Source organism: Vanacampus margaritifer, chromosome 4, assembly GCF_051991255.1.
Source record: "Vanacampus margaritifer isolate UIUO_Vmar chromosome 4, RoL_Vmar_1.0, whole genome shotgun sequence".
Taxonomy (NCBI): domain Eukaryota; kingdom Metazoa; phylum Chordata; class Actinopteri; order Syngnathiformes; family Syngnathidae; genus Vanacampus; species Vanacampus margaritifer.
Genome location: NC_135435.1, coordinates 25,600,956 through 25,623,497, shown reverse-complemented (window position 1 = coordinate 25,623,497; position 22,542 = coordinate 25,600,956). Strand labels below are relative to the sequence as shown.

General features: G+C 39.3%; 1 protein-coding gene across 1 annotated transcript; it reads left to right on the top strand.

The window, feature by feature from the left end:
- The first annotated feature begins 17,672 nt into the window (after positions 1-17,672).
- cyp1a (cytochrome P450, family 1, subfamily A) lies at positions 17,673-22,243 on the top strand. The gene is made up of 7 exons (XM_077563672.1): positions 17,673-17,757; positions 18,010-18,890; positions 19,494-19,620; positions 20,348-20,437; positions 20,509-20,632; positions 20,715-20,801; positions 20,882-22,243. The coding sequence occupies exons 2-7, from the start codon at positions 18,051-18,053 to the stop codon at positions 21,177-21,179; spliced, it is 1,566 nt and encodes a 521-aa protein (XP_077419798.1). The 5' UTR covers positions 17,673-17,757; positions 18,010-18,050; the 3' UTR covers positions 21,180-22,243.
- The last annotated feature ends 299 nt before the right edge of the window (positions 22,244-22,542 follow it).

Sequence of the window (22,542 nt, the reverse complement as noted above, 5' to 3'; positions counted from 1 at the left end):
CTCTTAAGTCAGTAATCATTGCTTCCATTGTGGCGAATAAGCTACACTTCTGACTAGTGAGGAAAGACTGAGAAGCCATGCCAATTGCTAAGCTAACCTATGATTGACACATAACCGTTTACACCGGAATTACGAGGTTGTGTGACCGAATGCACTTTTCAGAGGTGTCTGGCTGGAACTGCACTAAAGGGGAGGACATCCAAATTTGAACAACACAATAGCAGGCAAATTAATCAGTGCCTGGACACCGGAGAGAAAATTATTCTTGCACAACTGGAAACCAGAAATGAATTAAGTTCTATTACGTCGTACGTCAGCCAGGAGGAGTGGCCTATAAATTTAAAACTATATTAATATAGTATAAAATATTTATAGTATTGCTAATGTTTGGTTGTACTGATTACAATTTGCAATATTTATATTATTACACTTGTATTAGAATTATCGTGTGTACAGTTAATTAAGTTCAATTTGCTATTTGACCGTGATCGTGTCATGCGTGATTTCTATTCTCATTACTTCATATGAGAAAATTGTTGTCATGCGTTAACTATGCCGCATTGTGAGGTCAAATGTAGGCTCCATGACTGATTGATCCAGTGGCACACAAAAAAATGTGACAGCTGGCACAGAGAAACTTTGATCATGGCACAAGTCAGCAAAGGTGACAAGGGTATACAAATATATGAAATATTTTTTTTCCAAAGCGTGTTTGCAACATAATAATAAAATAACATCACGTCCATCATCGCTAGGGTATTCAGCGCACGCTAACACATACACGCGCACACACTTTTTGGTACCTAACACGCACATACGCTCTACTGCACGAACACTTGACAGGTGCGGGCGTGGTCTGCCGGCGAGACACGCAACCTTGACACGCTAACTCATTCTTAAAACGCAGTGACACGCCGCAGGCGCAATACTGCCTGCTTTACTGTGTGTGTGTGTGTGTGTGTGTGTGTGTCTGTGTGTGTGTGACCCGCCCACTCTTCAAAGGAGTCTTAAGTTGTATGATCTTGAGATAAACAGTCATATATTATAGAAAAAAGTAGTATATTTTCAAGATTTTTTTTTTCTGAGAAAAAAAGTTAGTAGTAGTACATTATTAAATTCATTCTATTATGTGTTCTATACTAAATCTGTATTTAAAGAACAAATGGATAAAAGGTAAAAGAAAATGTAATGCAATTTTAAGGAAAAATGCTATATTGGGATACAAAGGTTGTCCTTTAAAATGATTAGTTTTTTTGTTTTGTTATGTTTTTTTAATTTACTTGGTATCAGTATCGGTGACTACTCTGGAATCAAACTGAAAAAAGTGGTATCAAACATCCCTAATTTTCAGAGTATAATATTGCCAGAATAGTATAAAATTAAAGTCAAGAAAAGAGATGGATATTTTGTGTGAAAGTGCCAGAATATTTGAGAATTGTATAGCATATTTTTGAGACACAAAAATCATAATATTATGAGAAATTTCAAATGTAATTTCTTGATTTAAGTCATAGCATTAGGAGAATAAAGTCAATAAAAATGTGTACTGTATATTTTCCTGATTAAAAGTCAATATTGAGAAAAAAGTCATTTGCATATTTTCGATAAAAGTATTGCTTGTTTTCGAGATTAAAAAAACATAATACTTTAATACTATAATACTTATATATATATATATATATATATATATATATACATACATACATACATACATACATACATATGATGTCCGTAGCAGCACAAAAGTCAACCGGTTGCGCTCAGATCACAACCGAGCTCAAAGGCAGACAGCTAAAAGTGACCAAATACACCTGTGTCAGTGGCTATTACATGCTAGCACATATCTTAAAGAGGTTTTTACACAACTACGGCTAGGGTAAATCATTGCCTTGTGTCTCTGTCTGTAACAAACCTTACATGTTGCTTTCATGCAAACACTCCTCATACTGTGCTACACTTATGCCATTTGTTTACCAAGCAAATGAAGCCGTGCGTGAGGACTTGTGCTTCCTTCACGGGAATGTTACAACATGACAGGCATTGTTACGGAAGCGCAATCACAGAGAGGGCGGATTAATAGCAACACTCTGTGTAAACTCCCCTGTCCCGAGGCGCTCGGGCTGCAAACACCTCATCTTCCTGCGCCATTTATGAGCGCTTCGCATGCAAGTCTGCGAGACTGATTCGTCTCCAACGTCGTCGACCTTCTGACCTGGCCCGTAGCGTTGCATTTGATGCCGAGTCTCACCGTGCATGTTAACACGAAGGGCTATCATGATCAGGTCAAGTCTGGTGCGAGGCATGATGTAAATGTGCACAGGGGCAGACCAAGCATTGATATTGTTTATAGCCCTGTTAGCTGTGTGCTAATATGTTAGCCAGGTGATATTTGTCTGAACGATTCTGCTAGCTTTGTGTTAGCCACTGATAGCTGTGTATTGTCTCTGTTCGTTGGGTTGATAACCATGTAGGTGTGCGATTGGGTCAATTTATATGCTTGCTAACCTGTTACCTCAAAACAGAGTACAAAGATAGACGAATACAGCACATAATGACAGTATTCCTGCCATTAGAAAAATAAAATTAAAGTGAGCTGCTTCCCATAGGAAGTATCACAATTCGGAGTTTAAGCTACATAGCTAGCGATATCGTATCCCTGCCTGCGTGAGTGCAGATGTCATCTTGTCGTGTCAGTCCATAATAAAAACAACATTCTATTAATGAAAATGATGATGTGTGTTAGTACATTCCCTTGGAAAAGCAATACAAGTTGTAACAATTCCTATGAAAAGCCGCAGAGTACTTCTTGTTGATGTTTGGGAGCCAAACCACAGCGGCCATGGCACGCAAACCAACAGCTTAACCACTGAACCACTGAATCGCAAAAGCTTTTTTTTTTATATATTCATGATATTGCACAATTTTTTTTCTATACTGGGCTTATACACAAATACAATGACATGACATGTTGACAGTTATTTCTAATCTTTTTACAACATTACAATGAAGGATGTGAAAATTGGCAATAATTATTATTTCTTGTGGGAAAAGTTAACTTTTGCATGATGCTACTGCTACCACTATGCTTCACTAAAGGCAAGGCAAGGCAAGTTTATTTGTAGAACACATTTCATACACAAGGCAACTCAATGTGCTTTACACAAGGAAAGACAACATCTATAAGCATCAACAAACACAGAGGAAGGTATTGGCCTGGTGAAGAGCTTTGTCCTTATTTCATGTCATGTCATTATGGAGTGTTGTGTGTCGAGTTTTCCCATTTCTTTCCATTTTTTAATATGCCTGTGAGATTTAAAAAAAAAAATGTGGGAAAAAGTGGAGCACTGTGAATAGTGAATACTTTGATCACATCAGGTTGCCGTGCTTGCAGCACTACATTCTCTTTCAGTGTATTGCACAGGTGTTTGGATGCATTTTTTATAATGTTTGTGCTGCGCCTTTGTCTCATTAGTGCTGTGAATATTTTACATTACCTTCCAGGCACACATTGGTTTTTCGAATAAAAAAAAACATCTTGCACTGACTTGCCTGTGTAATCAGACGCTCAAGTGGCTATGCTGTGGTGAATTTGTTCCAGATTAACCCCATCACGCAGTATGTCCAAGTGAATACAGAATTCGCTCTAATACTCATACAAGCAAGGTGCCTAGCTACTTCTTGGCCGTTTTGTATACAGTTGCCCTGACTGACCATCCCCCTTTGTGTTTAAAGCAATTGGAGGAGCAAGCACGCATCTAATTATCCGAATGCAGGAAGCCGCAGCAGCTGTGTGAAAGGACCCTTTGTACAATGTCCCTCCTTCAATGACTTCTGTTTGGAAAAAAATGGTAGACCGTTGTGAAGAAGGCAGAGTAAAAAAACTCCCAAATGATGGAGCCCTACCAACTCTGCCTAGCAACAGGTGACCAAGCAAACTTGTGGCCATGACTGGACCTCATTAAATTTACTCAGATTTTTGCAATTATTTAAGTATGGCTCCCTGGTCTGTCTTGTCTGTCGAGTTGCGGTGTTGTCGCGTGTGTATGTTTGTGTGTGTGATGAACAGGTTGTAACTTTCATGCCGTGAGCATGCAGTCTTTTAAGTGCTGGTATGTGTGCGTGCGAGCCTTTCACCAGGTGTGTGCAGCGCCTTTCGTGCAAGGCAGGGAAGTCGGCAGGAAACTTTTACGCCCCCAAAAAAAGTCTTTGACGGACACTTAAAAGGATTTAGGGGGGTTGGGAATTTACTCAGTCGTTTTATCTCATTACTTTCATCCCGCTGTAAAAGGACATATAACTTGTTAAAAGGGCTGTGTTAAAGGACTTCTCACGTGTGAAGTGATAATGGTTATTTGCAAAAGAACCCACAGTGTTTATAAATCCTAACATTGAGTTCAGGGGTATGAAAACAAGCTAGGAAAAGTTATGTACATGCACGAGCCAAAATAATAGGTGCACCCTTACAAAAATGCTTGCATGCCGACTGACCCAGGAGTCACATGACATGATCGCTGATGCTGTGATATGTAGACAGACCTACAGTATTTAGTTAGCTAGTTTATTTGTAAGCTGATGAGTTAGTTTGATACTTACCTACTTTTAATTTAATTAACAACATATTTAATTAGTTATTCTCTTAGTTAGCTAACTAACACCAATTGTATCGTCATAAGACTCATCTTTCTTGCCAACATTTGTCAGTCTACCAAAATTAGTTAGTTAACTAAGTAATTACTTACTTTGTTAACTTACCTCTTTAGTTACAGTAATTTAATTTGCTAAAAATTAAATAAATTAACCAGTACCTTGGTTAGTGGTTGCTTGATCATAAGACTCCTCTTTCATCCAAACATTAACTAGTCTACCAAATCTAGTTAGTTAAGTAATTAGTTGTTATTTGTATTACTAACCAATAACTAATTCTGCGTGTTATGATTGACACAAAGATTAACCCGTGTATGCATGAAGAACAAGTCACATGACAAACCAACTAGATGGAGCTATTACTATTATCAAACTAACTAACTAACTAGCTAACACTGTTACAAAAACGTCACTTTGGACTAAATAACTGTCTAGCTAAGAAACTAACAAGCTCAGTAAAATATTAGAAAAACACACAATTTTGTGTTGGGACAACTAACTAACTAACTAAATAAATAAATAATTAAATAACTAACTAACTAAGTTAAACCAAATATATATATATTTTTAAATTTGCATTGGACAATAAATAATGTTGTGTCGAGTGTACAGCCAATGCTTTTTTGTTCTTACTTTACAAAACCCGCTGCTGCTTTACTTGCTGTCATCACTAATGAGACCAAATTGAACAATATTACTTATTGACATTCTGGGTTCAAATCTTGGCTGTGGAGTTTGCAAGGGTTTTCAACAGGTTTTCCCACAATCCAAAAGCATGCTGACTCAAAATTGTCTTTGATTGTGAATGCTTTTGTCCATATATGCCCCACAGTTTGCTGGCAGCCAGTCCAGGATGTACCTGTGGCCAAAGACATCAAGGACCGGCTCCAGCTCACCTACCATCCTCATGAGAACAAGTACTATGGAAAATGGATTGATGGATGGATGCTCATTGTGCAGCAGTAATGAGTTTACAGTGGCGTGCTGCTGGTAGGATGAGTCAGTATCCAAACTTCCATCAAACAAAATGGTTCCGTGCCCGCCGCCACCGTGAGTCCCGAGGCAAAGAAATGTTTTGGCGCAAAGTCGGTACAATGCTGATTGCTCTTTAATTATAACTGGAATGCTTAGATGGCTTCAAATCAAATCCAAAATCAAAGGTAGGGGACATGCTGTATGATATTGAGTATTGTATAAAGCAATGCTACAATAAATTAACAAACCATGATCCGCATGAGGCCTACAGGTCAAACCTTGTTCACACTTGGGATAGATGGTTAAGTAAAACTGTTTGTACTGAAGGTAGGCCCCCCTTCCTAAAAGGGGGCGAGTATAATAATACCCTACAGGGATCAGAGTTTATGTAAGGCTGTCTACGCCCATTGGCATCTAGCACACAAATGCTTGTTTACACCTGCAGTAGATCACACGCACACAGCAGTTAGTATTGCGACACACAGTACATGTGCCAAGTGTGTGTCCCTTCTTCTTTTGCAGTGCATCTTCGCCAATCACGACTGTTGCGTTTAATCTCCTGCAAGCTAACAAGCTGCTTATCACACCTGCAAACATCCCACACACTCCCACGATCCTTTGCTCACTTTCCCCTGTACGACTGTGTCTGAAATTTTGTCGTAAATAGTCATCGTATTTTGCTTTATTTTGATACAAGGGTCCCTATTTTTATGCTCAAAGTCTAACTGTGCCTATGGGTGGAATTTTTTTTGTGGTATTTTACTAGAATAGGGTGGGGGTCTCTGGTGGTCCATTGGGGGCCTTCCCGCCTAATAACCTAGTGATGTACCAAAGTGCTTTGGCTAGACCGGATGAAGCAGTAATTCTTGGCTTCTGAGTCTAGGAGGCTTGCCTAGCTTGGGGGTGGGACAGACCTTACTGCATGTATTGCTTAAAATAATTTCAAGTAATTAATTACAAATAATAACAAACAAAAAAATCCAATGAAATAATTACATATTTTGTAACACATTTTGGTTCCTTGTGCCCAGTTAGTTATAAGTTATAAATAATGTTATATGATACAATGAATTTGTTACACGGTGCAAGTTTGCTTTAAAAGGATAAGCAATGTGTAATAAAGCAGATATAATTGTCACACTGACTAACAAGTCCAAACAGTTGAAAGTTCAAAGCCTGTATGACTTTTTTGTTATTCTGCTGAACTTGGCGTGCTGTCTAAAACAGCGGCCGCCCTTACCCTAACCCGATTGTTGTGATAGGAAAAAAAACTGCGAGCGATATGTCCCTTTGCTCTTTCTGTACACAGGCCCAGCGACCCTTGGCTCAGTCAGAGCAAACACAGTCTGCACGCAATGCACAATGATTAACCCCCGAGATCCTCTATTCACCAGAGGGATCACTGGCAAACACAAAAGGATAGACCTCTTTGACTTGGAAAAAAAGACAAGCTCCTCCTCACTGCTGTGGTATCAACATGGTGCTCACCAAAAAAATATCTTAGAATATTTGCCAAAGATTAAATGTTTTTATTGTTTATATATACAGTATATATATAAAACAAACAATGATAAATAATTTTAAAGAAAGAGCTATGTGCCAAAACAGCATTTTTCTTTAAAATGTATGAAATCAATGGCAATTTTCTTTTCTTCTAATTTCTAGTTCCCGATCATAAAACAGCCACAAGAGGGCGGTCGATACTATCGGCTGCCGTCACAAGTACCGATGCCTTAAATATAATATATACTTGTATATATGTATGATAATATAACTGATAATACTTTTTATTTAGCTTTTTTTCTTACATTCTCTACTGTTAATCATTTCATATTGTTCAAATTCGAAGAAAAAAAATGACTGGAGTTCCTGGTAACTGGAACAGAGTGAGACCTCTTGGCCGAGGTCATTCAGCGGGTAAACTCATACAACATGTGTGCGTGTGTGCGTGCGTGTGCATGTGTGCGTGCAAAGGAGGGCAGAAGAGGTTAATGTGAGCCACGCATGACTTGATTTGCGTGCTGCTCTCCTCCATACGATTCTCCCTATAGAATAGAATAGAAATATCTGAGTGCATGCAGGGTACAGTATTATAAATAAACACAGCGTACAGAGAAGTGAATGGGACATTCAGGAGGCCACAATCAATACGCTCTACGTACTACAGTATGTACAACTCACTCATGCTATCACATTAAGTCTTGCAGTAAATAAAACACGCAGGATTTGTATTTTAAGGGCAGGAAAAAACCTGGGACACCACCTTTTCTCGATCCTTCCTTCTGCTAGGCACTATTGAACAATGCACACTGAAAACATCATTCTAAAGTCCTTTTCACACTGCACTTAGCAGGGCGCAGCGTGCTGTTAGCAAATGTATTCATTGTGTGTTTGGTGAGGGGTGAGCACCAATTCAATCAGCCTTGACGGCAAATCGCCTTAAGTTGAGAAATGTTTTGGGGGGAACAGCGTCGCCATGACAAAGTAATTGACAATTATTAAATAGGCATTAGCTGCTCTCAATATAGCATTAAGGCATGTTCTTTTAAAATATGTAATCTCTGAGCTGTCTGTTTTGAATGTTTGCATTGTCAGGCTTCAAAACAACCAAACGGAACATTTTTAGGATCTTGTTAAGCTACCTCGAGCTACTTTGCTGCCTCCGAGCTGACAACACGCCAATTACTCCCCTGTGGAGGGTCATAAATCTCCTCAAACATGCAACTTTAAACGTTTTGCTCTCACGGCACTTTCTCCCCCACCTCCCCTCCCTATCCTCTTCCTCGCCTATTTGCACTCACTTATGACACCTTAGTAGCACAAAGTCAGAGGTGACAGAAAGATGGATGACCGAGATACTTCCGCACGCAACTATTGTTACACGCCAGCTTGTATGAGGGCTGTAAAGGACGGAGGAGGGGAGGTGGGGAAGGGGGGGACCATTAGCTCAGTTACTAATCTGCTATTTGTGCCTGGTCAGGAAGGGAAGGTGATCCACTTGCACACACACACACTCAACATGAGTGAAGTATGTGTCCCTGTGGTGTTTGTGTTGCGTTCAGGGTTGCGTGTGAAGCGTGCTGCTTGCATGTGACCCTCGCTGACCCCGCTGGCGGCTCCTGTCGCGACTCGACCCCCGGGGAGGAAAAAAAAAAAGGCACGTCAATCAAGAGTAGGACCTTTCGCCACGAGCTAACACAAACACGAGTGCAGGACCTTATAGAAACTAAGTATTAGAAACTTTATTACAGCAAATACAAACTTAAAAAAAAAAAGTCATTTAACAATCAAACCTAAAATAAATCAGCAAATTATTACTATTATCATTTTTGAAATGCAAAATATTACCTGGGATATAATTGCAACGACCAATCACAGCTCATACATTTTCTGGGTTTAGTCATGTGATGTTCACAAACTGAGCCTTAATGCACTGCGATATCATTTTCAATACAACAAGTGGCAATATGGCTGCCTATGGCTCTGAGATGGATAAAAAAGGGGTTGTATTTGTCCCGCTTAATTCTTATTCCACTATCGCAATATTAATCAGAGTACTGCGTTTAGACTCATGAGGGCGCATTAAACATTATTGAAAATATTTTTTTTTGATAAATGCTATTAGTTGGAGATGTGTTGCTAATTCTTTAGGCAAGCTCATGCTTTCTCATATAGATGTATTGTTTGTGTTTTAGCTAAAATATGACAGCTTTTTTTATGCCAAGCTAATGGGCGACTATTATATTAGCAGCTCATTTAAGTTTCTATTTTGCACTGACTGTGAATATATGTATGTCATTATTAGATTTATTTTGTCTTGATTTTGTAAATTCACTACGAATTAAAACTGCAAGCTACAATGAGGGCATGTCTTGCATTATTTATTCAGACTTTAGCTCGTTGTCTCAGTTCACGCTAAACAAAGAGAGTACTGTTGAAGGACAGAATGTATGAACTGCAAGTAACATTTGTTGTAAATTTGTGCACTGGAGGGCGCACTGACGACCACTTAAATGACCACTTAAAGGATCTTTGTACAGTTTGTCACTTTTTTACTCGCGCCTGCCACCTCTGGTCCAAAGCGTAACTGCAGCATCTGTGTCAGGCTCGTTCATGGTGCGCGTGCGAGTACATGCACAATCTTAAGTGCATGCCACATGTCCGCTCCTCCGCGGGGACGTGCATGTACAAAAAAACTTTAATATTGCCTTTTTAAACGGCACAATGCACCTTTAACACATAAGTACCATTCTGAAATGACAGTTGATATTGATTCACTTGTGAAAGCTAAAATATGTCAAGAAGCCTACTTCATATGAACTGTTGTCAAATTTACACTGTGAAGAATACAGTCATGTGAGCACAAGAAATATTTTTAAGAGGCTTACTGTTGCAAATACCAGTCAAAAGAGGTTCCAACCCTTTAATATTGCATATACTGCACAGAATGTATTTTGATGTATACATTGACAATGGAGGACAACTGCACCCTCATTCTGAAAAGTTTCCACTTTACTTTAGTTTGTATGTCATCAGGCCCTATCATCCATGGGGGGCCCCCACCTACAAAATTATAAAACAAATTGTCATAGTCTTCTATATTGTCATATTAATATGAAAAGGAATTCACTACTGTGAACAACAAAACAGTCCACCTCAAAACCTAATATATTATATAAAACTCTAAAATAATAATAATAATAATAAAAAGTCAAAGAAAAAGTGGCAAGCACAGTGCCCGTGCATGAGGTCACGGTCAACATTCATGTGTGGGGTGTCATGACGGGCGGGCCAAAATAATCCTATTAACGTTTGCCTGATGTGGCACACGCAAGGCCTGTGAAGCTGCTTACTGATGGTCCATGGAAGGACTCAAGACAATCAGCCAACACATTTGCATTATCAACCAAAACAAAACAAAAATACCAGTCACCGAAGCCTGTTTCCCTAAGCAACCTGAAATGTTTATCATGAGCTGACCCACAAAAAAAAAGTATTTAAAAAATGTAGCCTTAAAGGTCCAGAACACCTACTTTTTTTTTTTTTTAAGTCCCCCCAAAAAATAGTCGTTTTGGAATAGTTTCTAAATTAAGACCCCAAAGTCAGGTTTACGTAGCGAAATTCAATTCGGAAGGTACTAAATGTCCAACAAACAATTCTTAAAAGAAAAAGAAAAAGAAAATAAAAAAAAGCTATGGCCTTTAAAAAATAGAGAAAACCTGCCATTTTGGTTTGAAACATGTAAAAAATGGTACTGTAGTGCCCTTCACCACATAATCTATTTGAACATTTTGCCACTAAAGCCAGTTTTATTTAGCAATAGGAAATTCTGGTATCGAGTCTCCAAAATGTACTTAGTAGCATGAAAATGTATTCAAAATTCAGCCCCTGAAGCCAGTTTACTTAGCAACATGATGTTTGGTAGAGATGCCTACTATTAGTATTCTTGAAAATACACAGGAAGTATGCCATTTTGGTTTCAAGCCCACCATAGTAGCACCCGTAGGGAATATTTTCAAAATTCAGCCCCTGAAGCAAATTTCCCTAAGCAACATGGAATTTTGTGGTCATGTCTATCATAAATAGAACCATAACACATTGCAAAAACCCTTGGATTAAAATGACCAGAAATTTTGGTTTGAAGCTCACTCAAATTGACTCAGCAATGCCCCCAAAATCGTTTTTAAATGAATCCTCTGAAACTGGTTTCACTTAGCAACATGAAATTTGGCAGGCATGTTTTCCATGACTAGACCCACCCCAAACTCTCCCCAAAGACTGTACTGAGCAATATGACACTTAGTAAGCATGTGTGTTATGAGTACAGTAGTCTCAGGTAGTCAGGCCTGAGAATTTACACACAGAGAGTTCACTTCCATCATTTCCAGCAAGGGCAATAGGTCACATTCCAGCTCATCTGCTGTTCTGTGTGTCCTGATGCTAACTTGCTAACAGTAGCGGACCCTCTTCACTTCCTGCCAGGAACATGTGATCACTTTAATCTGTTTAAGAAGCTTCTACCAGTCATTCCTCAACTGCGGGCATGCCTCTACTATGTGAACCTACAGTCCAGCTGTGTGGCCTTTACTGCTGCCTGCACACGCATACACACACACACACACACACACAGAGCGACTGTATGTGCCACATTGAGTGTCACTAAAACTCTCAAATACTATTTACATATCTGTCTTAATTGGCACATCTCCCTCACCGAATGCCGAAATAATATTTCCAACCCACAGGTGTTGCATATCAAGATGCTGATTATTGCACAAGTGTGGCTCAGGCAGCCCGCACTAAATGGCTACTCTCAAATGTGCACTATTATTGCAGGGAATCCTCCCCCCGCCCCCATATAGCAAAACTGTGACACATTGTGGCCTTTTAATGAGGCCAGCCTAAAGTGCAATAAATTTGTTGCTGCCTGTCAGGCAATGGGTGGACGCACCGGATACTACCTGGTTTAATGACTAAAATGTTGATTTTTTTTTCAAACACATCCATCCGCCCATCCATTTTCTTAAAGGGAAAGGACAACCCCCTCAAAAAATTATTGACAATAATATGTTAAATGTGACCTTTTTTCAAACACATCCATCCATCCATTCATTTTCTTAAAGGGGAAGTCACTAACCCCCAAAAAATCTTGACCACACTAGTTTAAACATGACATTCTGATTAATATTACATTTGTGGAATAGGAGTTAAGAAGCAAAATCCAGACGGTTTTATCCATCTCAGGTGGTGGCCATTTTGACACTTGCTGTCAACTGAAGATGACATCAATGTTGCCCAGGGCTCAGGCAACGACCAATCACAGCTCACATCTTTTCTGAAGCTATATATATATATATATATATATATATATATATATATATATATATATATATATATATATATATATCCGTCCACTTGTGACAGCACCTTAATCCGTATTCGTTGCACTTGTTTTTAAATGGAGAGCCCTGTTCTTCTGGCCTCTCGTGTTGCATGAGTACGATGAGTGAGAGCTGAGTGGCACATTGCATGACTCCAAAGCCGCCAGATCCTCACCACCTCCTCCACACACACACACACATACACACAAGCTGTAGTGCGCAAATATGTGCACGCTCACACACACGCACGGATCGGAGTGGTGGTCGTGCGTTGTTCTTTGTTCTGCCAGTTTAAGAGCCTTGTGTGTCTTTTGCAGTGGGTGCCGCCTTCGCGTGACTTGAGCCGGCAGATTTAGGATTGTCCGCAAGTGCGAGACCCTCCCCTCCTCTGGACACAGCCTCCGCTTCTCACGCAAGCACAGCACGCACGCACGCACCCACGCACGCACACACACTCCCACACACTCGCATGCACTGACCCACCGGACCTGCAGGACCCAACGAGCCAGCCTAGCAACACTGTATGATAACACTACTGTAACACCCCTCTCTACCTTTGGCCACGTTATTGTAATTAGCGCGTTATGTTCTGGACAAACATTATTAGCCACTGAAATAAGATTTTATTATTATTATTTTAGAACTGATGTCACCATTTTTGATTTATGAGGCCTATTCTAACTGTGTTGTTGCAAGTTTTTTTTAAATTTAATTGTTTTTACTTTACCTTGCATGCAATATTGAAAAAAAATTACTGAGTTTTTGTTTTTACTTAATATTAATTACATAATAAATTTTAAACATTTTATTTCATTTAGATTTAAACTTTAAATTTACTTTATTTCATTTTATTTAAACACGCTTTTAATACATTTTATTTATTTATTTATTTTATTACATTTGAACTATTTTTGTAGTAGTTAATTTCCACTTTATATTACTGTTTAGAATAATTTATTTCTTATTGGTATAAATTGTTTCTCTTTTTTAATTCAAAATTTGTCTTTTTAAAATACTTAATTTGTTTTTTGTTTTTTTATTCTATGTTTTTTCTCTGCATTGGTTCTTTTCATTCCTCACACAAATCTTCTCTTGGGATCCAGAAAATATCCTAAGCATGAATTTACTTCCTGACTATTTTTGGATTTCTTTTTACTCATTCACAGTGTATAATTTATCAATTAATGAATTTCTTTTTACCCATTCATTTGTTTTTTATTGTATTGTAAAGCTAAAACCTTGTAAAAAATAGTTTGACTGTGACAGAGCAGGATTTGTACTTAAGTAAGCCAATAAGAACAAGCTATTAATATTAATACGACAGCACGAAAAAGAAACAAAGCAGATTAAAATATAACAATTCACAGTTTCTGCTTTGTTTTTTTTCTCCTGTGTGTTTTATTTGTTTGTTTCATAATGCTCGTTGTTGCACAATCCTGGCATGAAGAGCTTGTTTTTGCACAAAAAGGCCACATGTGCAACTAATCCTTTCAAACATGAGCATTAATCATTAACTATTTCATCAAACTTTTTGACATAGAACTCCATCAATTCAGCTGTTCCACCTAAAATTTTGAAGGAATGGTTAATGAGGAATTAAGAGGAAAAAGTTCATAAGGCTAAAATAATCAAGGCACAATTTTACGACAATGACTAAATCATGGGGGAAAGACAAGAGAGTAAAGTTGTATAGTCAGGAAATGTTTGCATCCCATTTTTTTTCTTGTGAAATTTTCTTGTAACATTGCGACATTTGTTGTAAAACTGTAACATTACAGAAACAGGGGCCCTATTTTCATGCCCAGCGCAAGTCTACTGCAAAGTACAGTCTAAATTGAGTGTATGGGTGGGGTGTTCTTTTTCTGACATTTTCATAGACGGGTCCAGTGACAAATGTGCTTTTGCGCCGTTGTGGGACTGAACACAACTTGATTCTCGGCCAATTGAAGCGTCTCACCACATTGCCTTTGAATTCGGTGCAGGTGTGGCATAACGGACTCTCTCCGTGCAGGTGTTCAGGACTTAGAAAGTGCATTCATAAGGAACTGCAAGAAGATTTCTACGTGTGAATGATGTACAGTTGGCGGATGAGAAGTTGGCACTTGAAGAACGCCTTCCAACCCCAATCGTACAACTTTATTTTGGTCGTAACATTCCGATGTTTTGTAGTAGCTACTATGATTTTTAAAAATTATTATTATCTTATCACATTAATCCTGTTATATTGCAACTTTTTTTCTGGTAACATCATAACATTTTATCTTGTAACATTATCTTGACTTTTTATTGTATTTATTTTTGTAATTTTGCAACTTTTGTCTTCATAATATTACAACTTTTAGTTGAAACATTACGATTAAAATCTAATATTACATTTTTTCCAAGTCACATTGCAATTAAATTCTCATAACATTCTGACTTAAATCTTGTATTATTGTCATCTTTGGTAGCTATTATTTCTTATAAAAACACATTTTTTTCCTTATACCTTTACAACTTTGCTCTTGTTACATTACGTAATTTTCTTATAATATTATAACTTTAGGGTTAGGGTTAACCCTAACTCTAATCCTGCAAACTTGTGACTTTTTCTAATTTTCTTCGTTTGTAGCATTACAAATTAATTTTTTTTAACATAACAATTTCTTATAACAGGGTTTTTAATCATCATTTTAATCTCATTATTTTGCAACATTAAATGTAAGTTAGGGAGACTGATCTATGAACAATGAGACTTTTGTCTTACAAGTTTTACATTACAACATTAACTTTGTAATATTATGACTATTCTTTTCTCCATAAGATTGTATCTTTAATGTAATAAAAAAATAAAAACGTGTTCACTTTGCAGAGACATGAAACTGTATGGTTAATAAAAGGTCACATTGTTCAATAAAATTCTAAAGATATTAATAGTACATAAAGCACATTTACTTAAAGCTGTAATTTCCTTGCTGCAGGCAAACTATTCTTCAAAATTATCATATCACATTACTCCTGTTACATTGCAACTTTTTTTCTGCTAACATCATAACATTTTATCTTGTAACATTATCTTGACTTTTTAATGTATTTATTCTTGTAATTTTGCAACTTTTGTCCTCATAATATTACAACTTTTAGTTTAAACATTACGATTAAAATCTAATATTACATTTTTTCCAAGTCACATTGCAATTTAATTCTCATAACATTCTGACTTAAATCTTGTATTATTGTCATCTTTGGTAGCTATTATCATATTGAACTGGTATACCCATGCATTGGATAGCTCCCTTCCCACTTTCAGTAACCCCCCCACCCCCTCTTTCGCCACCTCAAAGGGGAGGTGAAGGTTTGATCGCTGCACTCTCACGCAACTGGTCAATGTTTAACTCCGGCTAACAGGTACTAGCACGCAATGGCATTCGACACGAGTGCTTTATCAGGACTTAGTGCTGCCTGGGTGGTAGATGTTGTCACTTTCCCACTCAGACCCTTACCCCTTGCACTATTAGATGCCACGTGCGTGATTGGTTTTGGTCAGCTGTATATCTACCAAGTAGTGGTGAATGGTGATATATAAAGTTTTGCTCATAAGTTTACATACACATATGATAACTTATAAGCATTCAGCACAACTGTAAAATATATCACAATATCATTACAGCTTTAGCCGCAATGATATTAGACTGGCTGTAAAGTTTTTTATCACACTGTTTTTGTTCTTACCTTTTAATCTTGTTACATGGCGGCCCAATCTTTGTAACATTGCAACTTTTTTCCTGCAGCGTTATGGCTTGTATCTTGTAATATTGTGATTTTATTCTTGTAACAATGTGACTTATTTTTCAGAACATTAAGCCATTTTTCTTACATTATAGACTTTATACCTCATTAGGATTTTTATCTTGTAATAATGTGCCTTACTCCCATAACAGTGTGACTTCATTGTCATAACATTATGGGCTTCATATTCATAGAAAGCGCAACTGCACTCGAGCACAAAAACTGGCGTATCCTGATTTTCATGACAAAGCAATTCTGTTTGGGAATCTGGTTCATTGCTCTGTGCCAGACACGTCTAAGCATTGGTGCAGGTATTGTAATGCAATTGTGCTGAATTTGATTGAGATGTAGGCAGACCCTGACTTTTGTAGACATGTGTGGTGGATTTCATTGTATTTCATTCATAAACATCACAACAACGTGCATTGTAGAAAACAAGTCAATGAATGCTAAACAATATTATATTTATCTTCATTATATATTTCTAATCTCCCGGGCCAATTTACAAGTCATCAGCTCGTGGAGTCCTACTTGCCATTTGTTATAAACGTATATGCATGCTTAGACACTCTGCATATTCTTCACAAAATCAGTTTCTCCTTGTGCCATGTTAAGGACTGTGCATGGATTTTAAAGGGAATTGAGGAGACGCTTTTACAGGAAGCGATTCGAGTTGGCTGTGTTTACAACTACAACGGTGCAAAACGCATGTTTTATACTGCCGCAAGTGTGGTGGCTCTGCAAAAATACCAAAACAAAGTTTAACCTGCCCCGGCGCAGATTTACATCACGGCACGTGCCAGACTTGAGCTGGTCACGAAAATAGAGCCCCATACCTTTATTCTCGTAACATTATAACCCTTGTTCCGTAACATTAAATTTTTATTAACATTAACATTTGTGTCAAGTTAGGTTTACTGTAACCCGAACCCAACTGAAGGAAATTATGACTTTACTGTATTCTAGTAAAATTGCAACTGTTTTCTCATAAAATTACAACTTTTCTTGTCACGTTAACACTTTATTCATGTGACTTTACGACTATATTCAGTTACGTTGTTATCATCACAGACTGTTTATAGTCATGCAAATTAGATATGATGCAATAACGGCCTGATTATGATTTTATCAACAACATAATAAAAGACCAATATAAAGCAATGAATGGCTGTGGCTTTGTTGCACGCCGCTTTGCGCATGCATTAGAGAGCATTTCGAAACATGCAATCACACAACCAATCACACACGCCCGCACACGCATGCACGCACACACACACACACTTTTTTTTGCGCACTAGACTTCATTCATGACAAGCAGAAGGAGGGGTGATTACATCATGGGCTGCGGCCAATAGAGTGGAGGAGCACGCTATAAAGCAGAAGCCCATTCTGTCTTTTGGGGACACAAGGAGTGTAAACTTGTGGCCAAGCGGCATTTTGGCATATTTTGATTCCTCTTGGATTGCATTGCTCATCTGTTTGCTTGAAGGTAAGCTCACTTTCTACACAACAAGCTTCATAGGTGTCTAAGTCCTACTATAGGAGGATAGACATTATTTTATCTAAGTACATTTGCAGATATTTTGCTATTTCTTTACACTTAAATGGTTGTTCATTTTTAACGCGAAATGCAGCATACGCAGGGTAAAATAATATGCAGTTGTCATTTGTTCTCCACAGCAGGTAGTCGACATGTTGCACAACCTGTCTGCATCTAACACTCCTCTGCCTCTATTTCCAGGTGCTTTGATTTTGCAGGCAAAAAATTTTAAGGACGTTGCCATGGTGCTAATGATACTGCCATTGGTGGGGGCCGTGTCTGTATCGGAGAGCCTGGTGGCAGTAACCACGCTGTGTCTGGTCTACCTCTTTCTCAAGTCCTTCCGCAGTGGCATTCCTGAGGGGCTCAGGCGGCTCCCGGGGCCCAAGCCTCTGCCAATCATTGGCAATGTGCTACAAGTGGGCAACAGGCCCTACCTGAGCCTTACCGCCATGAGCAAGCGCTACGGCCCCGTCTTTAAGATCCAGATCGGCATGCGTCCCGTGGTAGTGCTCAGCGGCAGCGAAACAGTCCGACAGGCGCTCATTAAACAAGGTGAGGACTTCTCGGGCAGGCCTGACCTCTACACCTTCCGCTTTATCAACGACGGTGAGAGTCTGGCCTTCAGCACAGACCAGGCAGGAGTGTGGCGAGCCCGCCGGAAGCTGGCCTACAGCGCCCTGCGCTCCTTCTCCACCCTGGATGGCACCTCATCACAGTACTCATGCATGCTGGAGGAGCACATCTGCAAGGAGGGCGAGTATCTGGTAAAGCAGATCAAAAAAGTCATGAAGGCCGAAGGCAGTTTTGACCCCTTTCGCCATATTGTCGTCTCCGTGGCCAACGTCATCTGCGGGATGTGCTTCGGCCGCCGCTATGACCACGACGACCAAGAACTTCTGAGCCTGGTGAACCTTAGTGATGAGTTCAGCCAGGTGGTGGCCAGCGGCAACCCCGCCGACTTCATCCCGGCTCTCCAGTACCTGCCAAGCGCCACCATGAGATCGTTTGTGAGACTCAACACCCGCTTCAACGACTTTGTGAAGAAGATTGTGGTCGACCATTATGCCACCTTCAACAAGGTACCACCTATCCATCTTAAACCACCGTTTCTTCCATTTTCTCACACAGTATTCCCCTGCGATAATCACAGTTTATTGTTCGGAGCCCTGCTATATCTCATGCAATATTTCTTTTCATGGATTTTTACAGTAAATTTACATACGTTAATGCCCTTGCATGTGGAACGGAATCTTTTTAAAATTCCGTGAGAACAGATAAACACAATTAGCCCACTCACGCAGAAGATGCTATCGCAGAAGATGCTATCACAGAAGTTGCTATCGGCCACATCTTACCCAGAAACTCATACAGCATTCGTGACATCACACGCCACCTCACCAGGCCCTACCTCTAAAAGCATGTGTATAAATCCAACATCCTGACTATACATCAGATGCTTTTTAGTGTTCAAAAGCATTTACACTTTGTTTAAAAAGTGTGTTTTAACCAGTTTAAAGGTGTTAACAGCATTACGTTGGGATAAAATCTGTGTACAAAAACAAAATTTTTAACATGGTCTATGTAGCAGAAATGTTTACCTACTGCGGTTGGTTTCGGGAATATATCCCACAATAAACGGGTCCATTGTACTGATCAAAGTTGTTCAATTGATTCACTTTCAGGACAACATTCGGGACATCACTGACTCCCTCATTGACCACTGCGAAGACAGGAAGCTGGACGAGAACTCCAACATCCAGGTGTCAGATGGCAAGGTCGTAGGGATCGTGAACGACCTCTTTGGAGCCGGTTGGTTGGAGCTCTTCTTTTCTTTCTGCTTCTCCCATGATAATAAGTTGTTGGGGGTCGGTCACACCCATTTTCCATGCTTGGGGTCGGTCTCCTGTGGCTAGAGTGACGCTACAGGAGAGCTCCGGTGGGTAGAATATTGGCGATCTCCGGTGGCAAAATTAATAAAGCTCTCTGGTGGCTGGGAGATTTTTAGTGATTAGGTTACTGGAGCTCTCCAGATCTCCAATCTCCAATCTCCAAGATCTTTTGGGGACTCGGTGAAGAAGCTACTGGAGATCTCCGGTGGCTAAGGTCTCGAGGCTGCTGGAGATCTTTGGGGATGTGTCTGTGGAGGCTACTAGAGATATCCGGTGTTTAAATGACTGGGGGTCTCCAATGGCTGGAGTGGTGATGATACTGGAGTTTTTGGGGGCTAGGTTCTAGGATGTTTAGGCTATTGGAGATATTTGGAGGCTAGTGTGTCGAAGCTTCTGGAGATTTTGAGGTGGATTAGGGTAGGTAGGATAACATCCTACCCACCAGAGATTCCCAATACCCTAGCCACCTTTACTCATTGGAGATCTCTGATGATCAGATAGAGGAAATAGCCAGTGTCTTTGCTCTTGTTGCTACTGGAGATCTGTGGAGGTTCTAGTAATGTTATATCATCGGTGTATTGTACTACCGGTGCCTTGTGATCAAAAATCAAATCTAAATAATAAAATGAAGTTTGATTCTCCTCTAGGTTTCGACACCGTCTCAACCGCCCTATCCTGGTCAGTCATGTACTTGGTGGCTTATCCGGAGATTCAGGAGAGGCTTTATAAGGAGCTGAGTAAGTACCTGACAGTAGAATTACACCTCCCGCATCCGGGCAGACTATTCACCAAATCTCTTCATTTCCAGAGAACAAAGTGGGACTTCACCGCTCTCCTCTTTTATCTGACAAAGTCAACCTGCCCCTCCTGGAAGCCTTCATCGTGGAAATGTTCCGGCACTCGTCATTCCTGCCCTTCACTATCCCCCACTGGTAAAGGTCACTTTCTTGCAGGTGTACAATGCTATCACAGGGCCATTGTGACATTTGATGCATGACCCTGCTATCTTTCTAGCACCACAAAGGACACATCTTTGAATGGCTTCTTTATTCCCAAAGACACCTGTGTCTTCATCAATCAGTGGCAAATGAATCAAGACCCGTAAGTAGGATGCTAATGCTTGTATCACCCAGCTTGCAGTGACGGAAGACTGACGACGATGTTTATTCTGCATCTTTCAGTGAGATCTGGAAGGATCCATCGTCCTTCAATCCGGAGCGCTTCCTGAGTGAAGACGGCACCGAGCTCAATAAGCAGGAGGTTGAGAAGGTCATGATGTTTGGCCTGGGCAAGCGCCGCTGCATCGGTGAGGTCATCGCACGGCAAGAGGTCTTCCTCTTCCTGGCCATCATCGTGCAGAGTCTGCATTTCCACACCATGCCTGGCGAGCCCGTGGACATGACGCCCGAGTACGGCCTCACCATGAAGCACAAGCGCTGCCAGTTGAGAGCAACCATGCAACCGCTTGACGTACAGTAAAGACCAAGCTGAGAACACCAATTTACTACACACCTTTCCTACTTAAGCAGGGCTTTGGCAGCATCTTATGTAAACGTGGGGTGTTTTAGGAGGCACAAAAACGGGAATAGGTGAATTTCTAAACCACAAATGTGCAGGGTTTACTGTACTCATCTCTCTGTGATTTGTGTTTCTGTTTAAGTCCCACCTCCCCGCACAATCCAGCTGTAGGCCAACTGATATTGGCCAACTTTTCAGTGACTCTTGGATCCACTATTACAGCAGCAACACTAATTGGTCACGATGCCCCTCTACCTATACTGTAATATAAAAAATGCCTTTTAAGTAACATATACTATATGGAGTAATACGGTATTTTTTTGTAAAACTATGGACACATGGCTCACAAGCAGGGCTATAGAGGAATGTAATGAACTGAACATCAAATTGAAGTCAAGCAGCTAATGACGCTGTGAAGATATATTTTTACCAACGTCCATGTTGTGGTTTTGGGTCCTGCTGCTATCCTGTGACTCTGAATGAAATACATATGAGATTATACTGTTTATAATTTATAACCCATTATAATGTGGATTTAACGACACTGAAGCTATATTTGTATCCTAAAATGTGATTTTTGTGTTTCTATCAAGTATTTTGTAAATTAATATTATGTGCCTAATATTTGTATGTATTTGAGGGGAAATTCTTATACAGTATGCGCAGGCGTGTGTGTGTGTGTGTGCGTGTGTGTCAGGATACCAAAAAGTGATTATTTTGTAATACAACACTAAGCTAGACAATTTTACATTTATATCATTATTATGATTACGCATGTGTAAGTAAACATGTGATGGTCGATGCAATAAAAGTGAAAAAAAAACTTTTTTTTTCCAGTTCTGTATTTTGTTTATACTTATTCATCTCCATTCATATACATAAGCATAATGTTTTTTCATTGATGTATTTTCTATCCTTTTATTTTATTATAATTGTTACAGCTTACATCAAATGTTTTATATTATTGCACGACACAATATGTCAAGCATTTGTTTAAATAAAGATTTCATTTTTCTAAACTAGTACCGGTAGTTTGAAGTTACCTGTCATAATTTCATAAATGTCACAGCACTTCCTAATTCATCCATTCATCCAGCCAGCCAGCCAGGCAGCGAGCCATGTACAGTTATTTGTATTTAACTTTTAAATACGATTGCATTTCATCTTTTTTTAAAGTTTTTTTAACACGTGTTTATGTACAATTGTAATTGAATTTTATGTGAAATACATTTTAATTGAATAATTTGGGTAATTTTGTTTGGCCCTTCTGCACATAGGCAGCACATCCGTTTTATAGTTCAGAGGTCATGGGTTTTGTATCCTG

Bases quoted from the DNA above. Each gene is read 5' to 3' on its own strand.
- cyp1a (XM_077563672.1), top strand. From the start codon at position 18,051: ATGGTGCTAATGATACTGCCATTGGTGGGGGCCGTGTCTGTATCGGAG. The intron at 20,438-20,508 runs GTAAGTACCTGA...CTTCATTTCCAG, and splicing joins GAGGCTTTATAAGGAGCTGA to AGAACAAAGTGGGACTTCAC. The intron at 20,802-20,881 runs GTAAGTAGGATG...TGCATCTTTCAG, and splicing joins TGGCAAATGAATCAAGACCC to TGAGATCTGGAAGGATCCAT.